Source organism: Triplophysa dalaica, chromosome 4, assembly GCF_015846415.1.
Source record: "Triplophysa dalaica isolate WHDGS20190420 chromosome 4, ASM1584641v1, whole genome shotgun sequence".
NCBI lineage: Eukaryota > Metazoa > Chordata > Actinopteri > Cypriniformes > Nemacheilidae > Triplophysa > Triplophysa dalaica.
This window is the reverse complement of record NC_079545.1, coordinates 9,742,029-9,756,564: the sequence shown is the minus strand read 5'-3', so window position 1 is coordinate 9,756,564 and position 14,536 is coordinate 9,742,029. Positions and strand designations below refer to the sequence as shown.

The window sequence follows — 14,536 nt, the reverse complement described above, 5'->3', positions numbered from 1 at the left end:
ACTGAACACAATGGAAGATATTTGGAAGAATTTCATTAACCAAACAGATGTCATTACCCATTTACTGCCATAGTAGGGAAGATAAATAATGGGAGCCAATGGGTGGATGAGATCTGAATGGTTAATTACATTCTTCCGAATATCTGCCTTTGTGTTTAGGAGTAAAAAGAAATGTACACAGGTTCAGAAAAATCTGAGGTTAAGTAAATTATGAGAGAATTCATTTTTTGGCTGAATTTTCTTTTTAATGTATAACACTAACATTACAAAAAATCTCAGTATTTCTGCTGTAAGTAACATTATACTATATTTAACTGTTTAACTATACTAATTTTAACTATTAGTATATAGCAACAACAATAATTTTATTAAACATGAAAACGTTTTAAACATTTTGCCTTGACCTGAATTTATTTTTAACCAGGCTAAATATATTTGTTTGGACAACATGAATACCTAAAGGCTACATTCTACATCCCGTATATTATAGCGACAGCAGAAATTGTGAGTGGGTGGTGGTTTGACGGTGAAAGTGAAAGCTTGTGTGACACGGTTCCGTGTTCAAAGTCACAGGGCGTTTGTGTGAAAGTCTAATTTGATTTTTTTTATAGCATAGTATGAACTAAAAAGTCTTTCCAAAGTGAAAGCAGAAGAGGCGGTACTAGAGTTGAAGCAAGAAAATGTAAGTACGGCAGTTTTCCACAATATAAGAGAGCTTATAACTTCATTCTCAAGTAATTTGGACTAATATTATAGTGCTTTTACTTGGCCTATTGATGTGACACGTGACATCATGTTCCCGCTTATATAGGCTATAGCTAGTAAGCCTGTAATAATATTTACTTATTTAAGCTAGTTTCAACGTGTAACGGGTATATAAAGTGAACTACTAAGTATTCTAATAATTCACCCAAAAACTGTTCATTTGTACATTTTATGTGATTACCTGATCTAAATGTGTGCTTCCCCTTTAAATCTGGTATGAAAGCTAGGTGAATAAACTTCCTGTGCAGTCCCCTCCTCTTCCCTTTTGTAATGTTGTTCAATTGGGAGAGGTAGGTTGCTTTTTGGTTTTCTGAGAATCCTGTTTAATCCTTACTTTAATTATTATTATTGTATCTATTTATCTTCACTCAAACGTGTGAACGATGTAATTTTACCTTTATGAGTGAAGATTGTTGTCATTTTACACCTTTTTGAGTTATTTCTCATAAATTGTGATAGAAAGCACAAGGTGACGTATGTACAACACATTTATTTTATAGAGTACCATAAGAGCCTTTAATCTGAGAGGCTGCTTGTATGTTTCTTTGTCGATCAGGTATGTTTCTGTTATCCCCTTTTGTAATGTTGTTCAATTGGGAGAGGGTACCATAAAGCCTTTAATCTGAGAGGCTGCTTGTATGTTTCTTTGTCGATCAGATTAAAAGATCCAGTGAACTGAAGCCCGCCGCCCCCTGTCTGTTTTTCACACAACGCAAAGTAGACCAAGTCTCTATTAACTGGTGTCGCTGGCCGTACGCAAGCAACCGGTTACACTTGGTGCCGTGACCCTTTGGATGTCGCATGATCGGCTGCTGACCGATCGCCGGAGTTGCTGCATCTGTAATCGACGGGTGTGCTGTAACTAATCGCTGGAGGAGTTTGCTGATCGCGGTGGCCGCAGCTCGTTTCATCTCTTCACGCCATTAACTCCTTACCTGTATTTGCTGCTCATATCGCATAAGACTTTATTCATCGAACACTTGCCTTTTGTGAGGTATGATTGAAAACAGTTTTGTTTTGTCAAAGACTATTTGCCATGTGTTGAGAGGCGAGCTGAACTGTCATTCGCTCCGCTGCACGCTCATTAATGACGAGAATTTTTGTGATCGTTTTTTTTTCTGTCTTTCTGTGAAACGCCACACTGATCTCTTTTGACTGGCTTATTACATGTGTGTTTCTGCAAAAGTGCTTATATATATATTTTTCTTTATCCTCTGCATAGTAGTACTAATTGGTTATTTGTGGTTTTATTTCTATTTTCTGACGTGGTCATTACGGTTCTTATTGTGTTTCTTATTCAAACTCAGTGATGTTTGACGACACTATTGGTCAGGATACTTCTAGCTCTCTGCAGCAACCTAGTGCCATGTTTCCAGTCGGCAGGGGTAGTGGGGCTGTGTTAAGTCGTCCTGACAAAACGTTTGACGCTTCACCTCAATGTTTTGGGAGGGGGAGGGTCTTCTTTAATGCAGAAACTGACCATGTGCATGAATGTGATTCGGCTATTGGTACCTCAGTGGGTCCAGCTGCTTGTTCTACCCCATTTGCACGCTCAAATGCTGATCAGGTCATTACTTCTGAGTCTCTAGGAAGTATTATTTCTGATTTGGATCAGAAAATTGGCGAGAGCATTTCGGCCAGTCTCAATTTAACACAACAAACCAGCCGAGTGCAGTCTAAGTCAGATGCGAAGCATTCGAGTGCTCATGTAGATGCTTCTGAATTGAAAGTCATTGTCCAACATGATGTGACTCCTCCGCCATTTTTTAGAGGTGACCGAAGTGATTCATTTTCAGTGCATGAATGGGAAGACATGATGTACAGTTATCTGAACAGTAAGAAATGCACTGATGTAACTGCTTCTGATCTAATTTTGAGCAGACTGGCCGGAAAAGCAAGGGATGTCGTCAAAGTGTCCTTACGCAGCTTTCCAGGGATGACTGCTGCAGTGCTCCCTGCCACAGTGTTTGATATATTGAAGCGCAATTTCAGTGAGTTGACCTATTCCAACATGCCCATGGCTGACTTTTACAGGACTCTCCCTAAAACAGACGAGAGTCCCATGGATTACTGGATACGGCTGAATAAGGCGATCGATGTGGCTGATGAGTGTTTACGTAGGCGCAAAAAGTGTGTCGAGGATCCCACAGCTGAAGCTGTTATGATGTTTGTCTCTCACTGTCCAGATCCTGGCCTTACTTTGTCTTTTCAGTTCAAGCCTGCTGAACAGTGGAGTGCTTCCGAGGTTCAAGAGCGACTGGATTGTCACCATAGGAACCTGAAAAGAACTTCTGATAGAACCCAACGTTACTCACCTGTGTCCACCTGCCATCAGAACGCTGTGACTGTCTGTGACGTTCCAGTATCCAGTTCTCCCGAACAGTCTGGATGCTCCTCAGGTCAGCTACCGTGTTCAAATAAGCTCAACCCCAAGGCTGTCCCGTTTATGCCTAACGACAGCATGCAGCCATTAGTCAGCATGATGGATAAAGTTTTGTCTCTCTGCACGGCTTCATTGTCCTCGTCCAATCCTGGATGTCATGTCAGAACCTCAGATAACAAGACTGGTTTGAACCCTGTATGTAAGGTATGCCAATCTACAGAGCACACCACACATTCTCATTGTATGCGCCGTAGGCTTTGCCGTAACTGCTTCAAACCCGGACACTTTAAGAATAATTGTCCCAAAACAACAGGCCTTGAGCAAAATTCTCCTGCAGCTCAGTTAAACTAAAGGGCCCATGTGTGAAGGGGGGAAGCATGGGCAGTGGCGTACTTACCCCAAAAGATGAGACGGACCCACTCGAGATTTTTGTAAATAGTTGCAAGTTGTTGCCACCTGACAAAACTGCTCTATGTGGGATCTCAGAAAATTAATTGAGCCAGTGGACTGTTTTACGCTCCTGTAACTGTCAGTGGCCAGACCGTACTGAATGGTTTGCTTGATTCTGGCAGTATGGCTTGCACCCTGAGCACGGAAGGGGAATCCAAATTGCGTGCCGACGGAGTTCTTTCGCAGCCCTCGTTGATTCCTGGTAATGTAGTCCTGGTGGGCTGTGGTGGTCTTACCATTCAGCCTAAGTGCACATATGACCTGGAAATCGAAGTCTATGGGTTCAGTTTCATCGTTCCTACCTTAGTAGTGCCTGGACAGAAAGACAAATTCATTATCGGCAGCAACGTAATCAAGTGTGTGCTTCAGAAGATGAAAGCCGAAAAAAAGTATTGGGAAGTTATTTCGTGCCAAAACAGCAACCCTGAATGCGAAGAGTTTCTTGAACTTTTGAGCTGCATTTCTCGTTGGTCTGGTCCTCAGCAGCCTGCTAAACTTGGGACAGTGAAACTTTGTCAAGCTGTTACTTTGCTTCCCAGATGTGAGCACCTGGTCTGGGGAAAACTACCTGCTAACACTGAAATTTCCCCAGGAAGCACAGTCATCGTTGAACCAACTACTTCCCGTTCGGCATCCCGTCATGTGCTTGTTGGACGCGTAGTAACTCCATTGTGGGGTGATCGATGGCTGCCGATGAAGATTCAGACCCCACTCAGTCACCAATAACTCTTCGTCGTAACGCTAAACTAGCCGATGTATCCCCTTGTTTGGCGGTCGAGGATGTTCCTGTCACGCAAGGCGTGTGCAGACCTCAAGATGTTCCTGTCACAGCTTTCCAAAAGCCCATTCCATCTGCTGATTCTATCCGGTTACTGCACGAGTATGGGCTAGGGGACATCGACATAGAAGCGTGTGATGTATCCGAGTCCGAGAGCAGTTAGCAAGCCTTATCATGTCTTATCATGATGTTTTCTCCAAAGACCGACTTGATTGTGGAGAAGCAAAAGACTTTGTACACAGAATTAATTTGTGCGACGAGCGTCCATTCCGTCTGCCCCATCGTCGAATCCCCCCTGCCCACTACCAAAAGTTGAGAGAGGTTCTTTCTGACATGGAAGAAAAAGGCATTATTACCAAGTCAGCCAGCGAGTATGCGTCTCCTTTGGTAATGGTATGGAAGAAGGATGGATCATTAAGAGTCTGTACGGATTTTCGTTGGCTTAATGCAAAGGCTGTCAAGGATGCTCATCCCTTGCCCCATCAGGCGGATTGCCTGGCTGCTCTTGGTGGCAATCTTCTATTCAGCTCTGTCGACTTAACATCAGGATTTTACAACGTTCCACTCAATGTGTCTGATCGGCATTTAACTGCATTCACAACACCCATGGGCTTGTATGAATATAATCGTCTCCCTCAGGGCCTGTGCAATAGTCCTGCATCCTTTATGCGCATGATGCTCAGCATATTTGGAGATTTGAACTTTTCCAGCCTCCTTTGCTATCTTGACGATTTGCTGGTCTTTGCTCGTTCCGAAGAAGAAGCATTGACACGATTTGAAGTGGTGTTTAGTCGGTTAAGAGCTAGTAATCTGAAGTTGGCTCCGAAAAAGTGTCACTTCCTTAGGCGTTCCATCAAATTTTTGGGCCATGTGATCAGCGGTTCCGGAGTTTCTATGGATGAGGACAAGGTTGCAGTCATTTCTGCCTTCCAGAAGAAAGATCTAACGAAAGAGGATGGATTCACACCTTCACCAAAGAAAATAAGATCATTCTTGGGCATGGTTCTTTATTACCAGACCTTCATCCCTGGCTGCTCTCGAATTGCAAAGCCACTGTTCAATTTGATGGCTGGTCAAAAACGTTTGGCGAAAGGCACAAGTAGTCGTAATAGAACTGGCGCTTTCCGGGAGTTGTCTCCCCAAGACTGGACCCCTGCCTGCGATGTCGCCTTTGAGGGGTTGAAAACTGCTCTTGTCGAGAGTGTGGTGTTAGCCCACCCTGATTTTGAGCGTCCTTTTATTCTCTGCACCGACGCATCGTTAGACGGCCTTGGCGCAGTGCTTTCTCAAGTTCCCATTGCTGGGGATAAAGCACGTCCTATAGCATTCGCCAGTAAGTCTTTGAGCCGCAGCCAAGCCAATTACCCTGCACACAGACTCGAGTTCTTGGCCCTGAAATGGTCTGTATGTGACAAGTTTTGCCACTGGCTGAAAGGCCATGAGTTTACTGTGTGGACTGACAATAATCCGCTCACATACATCATGACAAAACCTAAATTAGATGCGTGTGAACAGCGCTGGGTTTCAAAACTTGCCCCATTCAACTTTCAGATCAAGTACATCCCTGGCAGATTGAATGTTGTAGCAGATGCACTCAGTCGTGACCCGTTCGTCAAACCAGTGAGTAAGCAACTTCTGTCCGAATCTTATTCTGAACTGCTGAAGCATATACATAGTGTTGATGATGGTTCTGTTCAGAGGACATTCCGTCTGACATTCCTCACGCAGACACTTGACTGTGAATTCGATGAAAACTCTGAGATTGATGTTTCCATGACTGCTGAGGATGTGTCATCTATATTGTCGTCCTGCGAGGATTGGGATATAGGAGCTGTTTCCAGAGCTACATCCCTGGCTGATCACATGAGTTCTTTGATTCCTGCCTGTCAAGATGGCTTCCATGCTTTCTCATTGTCGGAATTACATTCCCAGCAGCAGAGTGATGCAGTTGTTTCAAGGGTGTCTTTCTTTGTCAGTAGGAAGCGCAGACCTTCCAGGCGCGAACGTGCAAATGAAGATTTGCGTGTTTTAAGGATCTTGAAGCAGTGGGACAAACTATCTTTGCTAAATGGCATTCTGTATAGAACCATCAAAGATCCACTAACAAAGCATAAGAAGTTTCAGTTCGTCCTGCCGGATTCCCTGAGGCTGCTAGCTCTCTCCGGTGTTCATGATTTGGCTGGTCACCAAGGTCAGCCACGTACCCTGTCTTTAGCCCGCCAGAGGTTCTTTTGTCCTGGGATGGAACGTGATGTCCGTGACTACATCAGATTTTGTACCCGTTGTGTCCTGAGTAAAACTCCAGAGCCAGCAGCAAGAGCACCCTTGGAGAGTATCAAGACCACTGCCCCATTGGAGCTCGTCTGTATTGATTTCTGGTCTGCTGAGGATAGGAACACTAAATCTGTGGATGTCTTGGTAATTACGGATCATTTCACCAAGCTAGCTCACGCTTTTCCTTGTCAAAACCAATCTGCTAAGAGTGTTGCTAGGAAACTCTGGGATGGCTTCTTGTGTGTATATGGCTTCCCTCAACGTATCCATTCGGATCAGGGAGCATCTTTTGAGAGCGAGCTGATGGCAGAACTCCTTGATCTTGCCGGCGTTGACAAGTCACAAACTTCCCCGTACCACCCCATGGGGAATGGTGGAACTGAACGATTCAACAGAACATTGGGTAACATGCTGAGATCGCTTCCACCCAGGTCTAAGCAAAAGTGGCCACAGTCAATTCAAACCATGACTTTCGTGTATAACTGCACTGCCCATGAAACAACTGGATTTGCCCCTTTTTACCTGATGTTTGGGAGGGTGCCAAGATTACCTGTTGACCTGATGTTTCAAAGTGTCCTTCGCGATGAGTCAATTTGTGATTACAATGATTACGTTCAATCTCTTGTCAGTGATCTTCAATCTGCTATGGTGTTGGCTCAAAAGAATTCTACTGCTGAACAGACACATCAGTCTGCTCAGTACAACAAGAGGGTCAAGGGATTGCCCCTCTCAGTGGGTGATCAAGTTCTCATCGCCAACAAAGGCTGTCGAGGTAAACAGAAGCTTGCCGATAAATGGGTGCCCACCATGTATTCTGTTGTTGCTTCTGAACCCTCCCTGCACATCTATAGGATCCGCGACAGAACTGGACATGAAAAAGTGGTACATCGAAATCTCTTGTTGCCAGTTAACTTTCTCCCTTTGCCCACGACAGAGTTTGAGTTTTCTGTTGATGACTGTAATGGTGATGGTCATGGCACCACACCTTCTCAATCTGTATGTGCTGTTGCAGAGTCAACAAAGGATGTCACTGATGATTTGTCACATGAAGAATCTCTGTCAATCATTTCTCACATAGCAGTGTGTGATGATCGTACTGCTTCTTGGGTCTCGTCCCATTCTTCTCACACTGTTTCTGAAGCACAAGCTGATTTACCTGTTGTTGATTCTTACACTGTAACAAGCTCTTTTTCACCTGCCGTTCCTACGAGTACACATGATAATGTGGTTGACCATAAACCTGAAAATCGTTACATTACCAGGCTTGGTAGAGTAATTAATCCTGTTCGTAGGCTGATAGAGTCAATGGTTCAACTTGAAACCTTACTTGGCGAAGAGTCTGCATCTCCTATTATTCATGTGTAAATTTCCTGTTAAGTTCTGAGTTTCCTATATGTATATTACGCTTATGTAAATGGTCTGAGTTCTTCAAAGTGTAATGGGCACTTTGTGTATGCTTACAACATGTGTAGAGGTTTGGCCAACTTCTTTCATATTTGTATCCCTTGATTGGGTAGCTAACTGTTTTGATGGTCTTAACGTTTTTCTGGTGTGAAGACCTAGTGATTCTCATGACCTGTTTTTTTATTATTCTGGAAATTTTGTCTAAATTCTGGGGGGTGAATGTAACGGGTATATAAAGTGAACTACTAAGTATTCTAATAATTCACCCAAAAACTGTTCATTTGTACGTTTATGTGATTACCTGATCTAAATGTGTGCTTCCCCTTTAAATCTGGTATGAAAGCTAGGTGAATAAACTTCCTGTGCAGTCCCCTCCTCTTCCCTTTTGTAATGTTGTTCAATTGGGAGAGGTAGGTTGCTTTTTGGTTTTCTGAGAATCCTGTTTAATCCTTACTTTAATTATTATTATTGTATCTATTTATCTTCACTCAAACGTGTGAACGATGTAATTTACCTTTATGAGTGAAGATTGTTGTCATTTTACACCTTTTTGAGTTATTTCTCATAAATTGTGATAGAAAGCACATGGTGACGTATGTACAACACATTTATTTTATAGAGTACCATAAGAGCCTTTAATCTGAGAGGCTGCTTGTATGTTTCTTTGTCGATCAGGTATGTTTCTGTTATCCCCTTTTGTAATGTTGTTCAATTGGGAGAGAGTACCATAAGAGCCTTTAATCTGAGAGGCTTCTTGTATGTTTCTTTGTCGATCAGATTAAAAGATCCAGTGAACTGAAGCCCGCCGCCCCCTGTCTGTTTTTCACACAATGCAAAGTAGACCAAGTCTCTATTAACTGGTGTCGCTGGCCGTACGCGGGCTATAGCTAGTAAGCCTGTAATAATATTTACTTATTTAAGCTAGTTTCAACGCAACAGGAAGTTAACTTTGAGCCATTACCATTGCAGGTGCATTGCGTCGGCTGTGACCACACAAGTATTTGACGCAATGTTTTTTTAATCATTCGTTATGATTACTCTGTCCCCAATGGAATTAACTAGTGAATAATCGGTTCATCTGTGTCTTGTCTCTTTCCTGATTCTTAGGTGCGAGCGTGCACGCGCTTGTTCTCCTCAAACTCTCGTGTCCAATACGGGGAGTCTGCAGACCTGGAGCATGCAGTTTTGCGCCCCAAGCAGATTTACGCTCCTGCTGTTCCTTATTTCTCCAGTAGGGGGAGTATGCAGTTTTACGCCCCTGCAGTATAATTCACACAAGTTCATAGAGATTTATTTTGAAAATAAATATGAAAATGAGTAAGAGATATCGAGTTGGCATACACGTGGTTAGCTAAGGTTGATCCAGACAAAACATTGACCTGGTCGCCAATAAGTATTCATTGTACTGTCTTTGAGTTTAAATTAGACACACACTATATTTTAAATAAATATATATATATGTGTGTGTGTGTGTGTTAAGATGTTTACATTAATTCATAACAATATCAATTAATCACTAAAAAACTATGCATATTGGGCCATTTCTTAGTAAGAAAAGCGATTATTTACCATACCTCTAACTCGCGAAAGTTATCTGTTAGGTCTGTTCTGGTGGTTCATAATGTACAGCGAACCCCTAGTGGAAAAATAAAGAACAACAGGGTCCTAAAACTGCCTGGGGCGTAAAACTGCATGCTCCAGGTCTGCAGACTCCCCCTTCTCCTCGTGTCTGTGTGTGCGTGCGTGCGTCACCTCACCCGCCATTATGGCAAAAAACCTTGCGCTCTACCGAGTTAGGTCCGGTGTCCGTGCAAAAAATAACCAATAATCAGAGGTGTATAGTACTTCATTATTTTTGCTCAAGGGTGCCCAAACTCAGTCCTCGAGGCCGGTGTCCTCCAGCTTCAATTCAACCTTAATCATACAAATCAATCACACCTGTATTGATAGCAAGAAAGCAGATGATAACAATAGAATCAATGTTAAAAAATATTGATTCCTCAATGTTATGTTGTCAGCCACCGTTGTAGTGATGAGTGTTTGCTTTAGCTGGGTTCTAGATTCTCATGTTTTAATGTCAAGTTTCATTGTCTGCTGTAAAAGAGCTGAAATATTGTTGAGGCAATTTGTAACAAGATTCATTAGAATCAGCTGATGGTGATTGTTATTGTTGCAAAGTTATATACTGCTCATTAGAGTGATGCTTTTTTAATGTTTGAAATTCGTGTGAGACTTCTAAATGATTAAAACCTTGGTGAGGCATCAGATTTGTATTAATTTACAGAAAACATTTGTTGCTGAGTCTATTAGACCGAAGGAATAATTGTATGAAACTCAACAATGGTGACAATCAACAAAATAAAACTTCATACTTCAATGCATGCTTCGTCACACAAACTCATTCATGACTCCCAGCATGCATTGCAGTTGATCTGTTTATCAGAATTAATTGGGATTGTCTCCATTGTTCAGATTGGTATGAAGAGTGTTGATGTCTAAGCGTGTCAATTGTGATAATGTGGTCACAGTATCTTTTCACTTGTAAACCGCAACATTTAAATCAGTCATGAATGATCAACTGCAAGATTATATTGTAAGAGTTGTCATCTTTAAAATCGATTCATAATGAAAGGATCCTACACCATTTCTACTTTAAAACATCTCTTAATTTACAAATGCACACGTGTTATCACAGATACACTACTGTAAGCACTGAAAGAGGAGCGACACCGATCTAATTAATGGTGTTTTGATGAAATGTCAACTCTTTTTTTCTACATTAATAGCAAGTTGACAAATCAACACATTTTAACATGGATTCAATGGTTGCTTGCCGACAGTGTTTCCATTGATCCTGAAGATGTTGATGAGTTATTTATAGGTGTGTTTGATTTGTTTGAGTAGGGTAAGAGCTAAACTCTATCGAGTATCTTTATATATTTGTGTTTTCCGTTTTGGGAAATTTTACTTCACCACATTAGAAAGCTTCAGTACAATCTACCATCTCGCTTTTACTCAAGTAAAACGATTGTTGAATAAATTACTTTTTGATGTACTTTTTTAAATGTAAAAATGTCCATGTAGTTTGTAAATGTAGTTCAGTAAAAAGTATGATAGATGCCATGCTTTATAATGTATGGAAGTAAACCCTTTCAAAAGTAAAAACTCTAATAAACAAAAGTAAAGATACTTGATCCCTGAGAGTAAATATTCAAGTACTATACATCTCTTCCAATAATATGTCAATTTGACAGTATTTTGAAGTATTGGACATTTATATCGAGTTTTCATTTTATAGGTCTATTTCACGAGTCCAATCTACTCAAACCATCTTTACATTCTTTTATTGCACGTCTCTTCAAATGTGTTGCTGTATTGTGCGCTTCTATAGTGTCCGGAATTCAGGGTCTCTGTGGTTTCTTCACTTTTGTAAGTCGCTTTGGATAAAACCATCTGCTAAATGTCTAAATGTAAATCTCTTCATGTAGATCTTAGAGATAAAATGCATGCAGTGGGAGTGAACGTCATAGAAACTGCTACTCTTGGGAGACCCTTCCAGCTGGGGATGCTGTATGACTGCAGAAAAGATGCCCTAGTACCAGGTACCAAAAAATAGTTTGACGGCTTGTTCCAGATAAGCTGATCGATTGAGATTAATTTAAACAGTTGGGGGGAAAATATTATGATTCAAGTACCGCATGTTTATATTTAAAATATATAATATAATTATTTTCAATTATAGGAATCACACTATGGGGTAAAGAGCAGCTTCAGCAGAGTATACGCAGTCATGCCCAAATTAATACAGATTTCAATGTCACAGCTTCAGACTCTATTGAAGAAAAATCTAATTTACTGAACATTGATGGTTCTCTGAAATTGAGTCTTTTAGGTGGACTTGTCAATGTGAGAGGAGCAGCAAAATATCTCAGCGACACCAAGAAATCCTTTAAACAGCAAAGACTGACCCTACATTACCATTCAACCACAAAGTTTGAAGAACTGACCATGAACCACTTGGCTTCTGGAAATATAGTTCACTATGAAGCGTTTGACAATGATGCAGCCACACATGTGGTGACCGCTGTGCTGTATGGGGCGAATGCTTGCTTTGTTTTTGACAGAGAAGTTTCATCAGATGAGGACAAAACTACTATTGAGGGTGAAGTAAAAGCTACATTTGATAAGCTGAAGGGCATTTCACTGGGTGCAAAGATTGATCTGAACATGAATGACAATCAGAAGACTGCCGTTCAAAAATTCAGCTGTACGTTTTATGGTGACTTTCAGTTGCCATCTAATCCAACCTCTTTTGAAGATGCTTTGAAGATTTTTGCTGATCTTCCAAAACTGTTAGGAGAGAAGAGAGAGCTTGCAGTTCCATTAAGAGTGTGGCTTTATCCTTTAGATAAACTACACACAAGTGCAGCAAAAGTTCAGAAAGACATCAGCACAGGTCTAATCAAAGCTGTGGAATCAGTTTTTGAGAGTTTAAGTACAACCGAAATGAAATGTGGTGATCTTCTGAAGGAGCCACCTGCTTTGGCATTTGCAGCATTTAATGGTCAAATAATGCAGATGAGGGAAAACTGTTGCAGCTATAAGTTTAGTCTCATGAAAAAACTTGGCTCTCTGTTGCCAGAAATCCGTGGGGATCAGAAAAAGGAAACCGAGTTAAATGATCTTCTGCGTGATCATATGGAATCTCCATTCAGAGGTCAGGATCTTGAACAATGGGTGAAAGAGAAAGAAAAAGAATCTGCCATAGTTAAAACATTGATCAGACAACTGAATGATTACGGAGCAAAAGTGGAAGTGAATCTAGATGAAATCTTGATGGATCTGGAAGTTAAACATTTGGTTAGCTACACATTCACATCATTTGAGGGTCCAGATGTTCTCCTTTCTACACAGAAGGACTACTTGAGTCCAAAGGGGCAAAAGAAAGAGAGTGCACCCAGCGCCAAATGGATGACTAGGCTTTCCTCTGATGCCAAAAAGAATATGAGCACCAACACGATTATATTTAAAAACTTGATCAATTCAAAACAGCGTAAAACAGCCAAATTTATTGTCGCATCAAAAGAAGTGAAAAATATTGCAGGTTCCTGCATTCTCCTTTATGAAAATGGATCTGATGAAGACATTTGCTTTACTCCTCCATTAAAACCAGCCTGTCCAGTTGTTGAACAGATCAAAGGTCACAGTGTAGTCTTGCAGGTACCTGCAGCATGTCAAGCTACAGAAGATCTCAGGTTAATGTGTAAAATAAAGAAAGATAAAGACTGGAAATCTCAACATGTACAACAGAGCAAAGAAACATTGACTCTGACCGATCTAAGTCCAGACACAGAGTATGAGATTAAATATACAGCAGTTGGCAAACTGAACTACACCGTAGACAGTGATGTCATCCACATCAGAGTCATAGACAAGAAGCTCATACGTGCCACAGAATCTGTCTTAGAGAGTCTGACTTTGACTGAAAAAAAGTGCTGTGAACTTGTGGATGACAGCAGATCAAAAGTATTCGGTGCATTTAACAGAAAGATTCAAGACATGATGAAACACTGTCAAACCTACAGACAAGACTTAAGTACCAGAATTCAATCCTTGATCCACTCGATTCAAGCTTGTGAAAAAGGCATCTGTGATTTGGAAGATCTTCTACAAGCTCATGAAGAATCTCCATTTCAAGGCACCGGTCTTACAGAGTGGATCACTATAAAAGAAAAAGAATTAAATGTAGTTTCTACAATTTTTCAACAACTTCTGGACTCTGGAGAAGAGGAACATATTAACCTGGATGAAATTTTGTCAGATATTAATGTGGAGAATGTGGTGTGCTACACATTCACGTCTCTTGAGGAGCCAGATGAGTTGCTTTCTGATCAGGAAAATGACCTAAAACATCAATTGATAAGGAGAGATTCTGAGAAGATGCCTGATGCAGTGTCTCGGACATGGCTCCAAGGAACAGTCCCAGAAAAAATGAGAGAACATTTAAAAAATTTTAAAGACATAATGACTTCACATGGCAGTCAGTCCACAAAGTTTTTGGTTTCTTCAAAAGACCACACAATCCATCCAGGTTCCTACATTCTCTTCTATGAAAATGGATCTCATGAAGCTCTTTGCTTTACTCCTCCATCAAAACCAGCTTGTCCAATAATTAAACAGGTCAGAGGTCACAGTGTAGTTTTTGAGATGCCTTCAACGTGTCCTGAGACTGGTAGAGCTTAAGTTACTGTACAAAATGAAGGAAGAGAGAGAATGGAAATCTCAACATGTGCATAATGTCATGATTCCGCTATCATGTCATGTTTATTCTTATTCTTGCAGCGGAGTCATGACTAAGTCTAGGGTTTTGTGTGAGAAGGACATGGCATGGCTTAGATTTTGGCTGTCATGCGCCTTCTCGTGTCTCGTCTATGGCCCCGCCCCTCTCGTCTCCTCGTTAGCTTCCCTTGAGGGTTTTATTA

General features: G+C 41.2%; 1 protein-coding gene across 1 annotated transcript; it reads left to right on the top strand.

Annotated features, from left to right (window-relative positions):
• The first annotated feature begins 589 nt into the window (after window positions 1-589).
• Window positions 590-14,049, top strand: LOC130419829 (verrucotoxin subunit beta-like). The gene is made up of 4 exons (XM_056746805.1): window positions 590-682; window positions 11,543-11,656; window positions 11,797-13,895; window positions 14,008-14,049. Exons 2-4 carry the CDS (start codon window positions 11,557-11,559, stop codon window positions 14,047-14,049), a joined length of 2,241 nt encoding a protein of 746 aa, XP_056602783.1. The 5' UTR covers window positions 590-682; window positions 11,543-11,556.
• The last annotated feature ends 487 nt before the right edge of the window (window positions 14,050-14,536 follow it).

Excerpts from the sequence above, each read along its gene's own strand:
- LOC130419829 (XM_056746805.1), top strand. The coding sequence starts at position 11,557 with ATGCATGCAGTGGGAGTGAACGTCATAGAAACTGCTACTCTTGGGAGA. Across the intron at positions 11,657-11,796 it reads AAAAGATGCCCTAGTACCAG|GAATCACACTATGGGGTAAA; the intron begins GTACCAAAAAAT and ends TTTCAATTATAG. Across the intron at positions 13,896-14,007 it reads ATATTAATGTGGAGAATGTG|TGTCTCGGACATGGCTCCAA; the intron begins GTGTGCTACACA and ends TGCCTGATGCAG.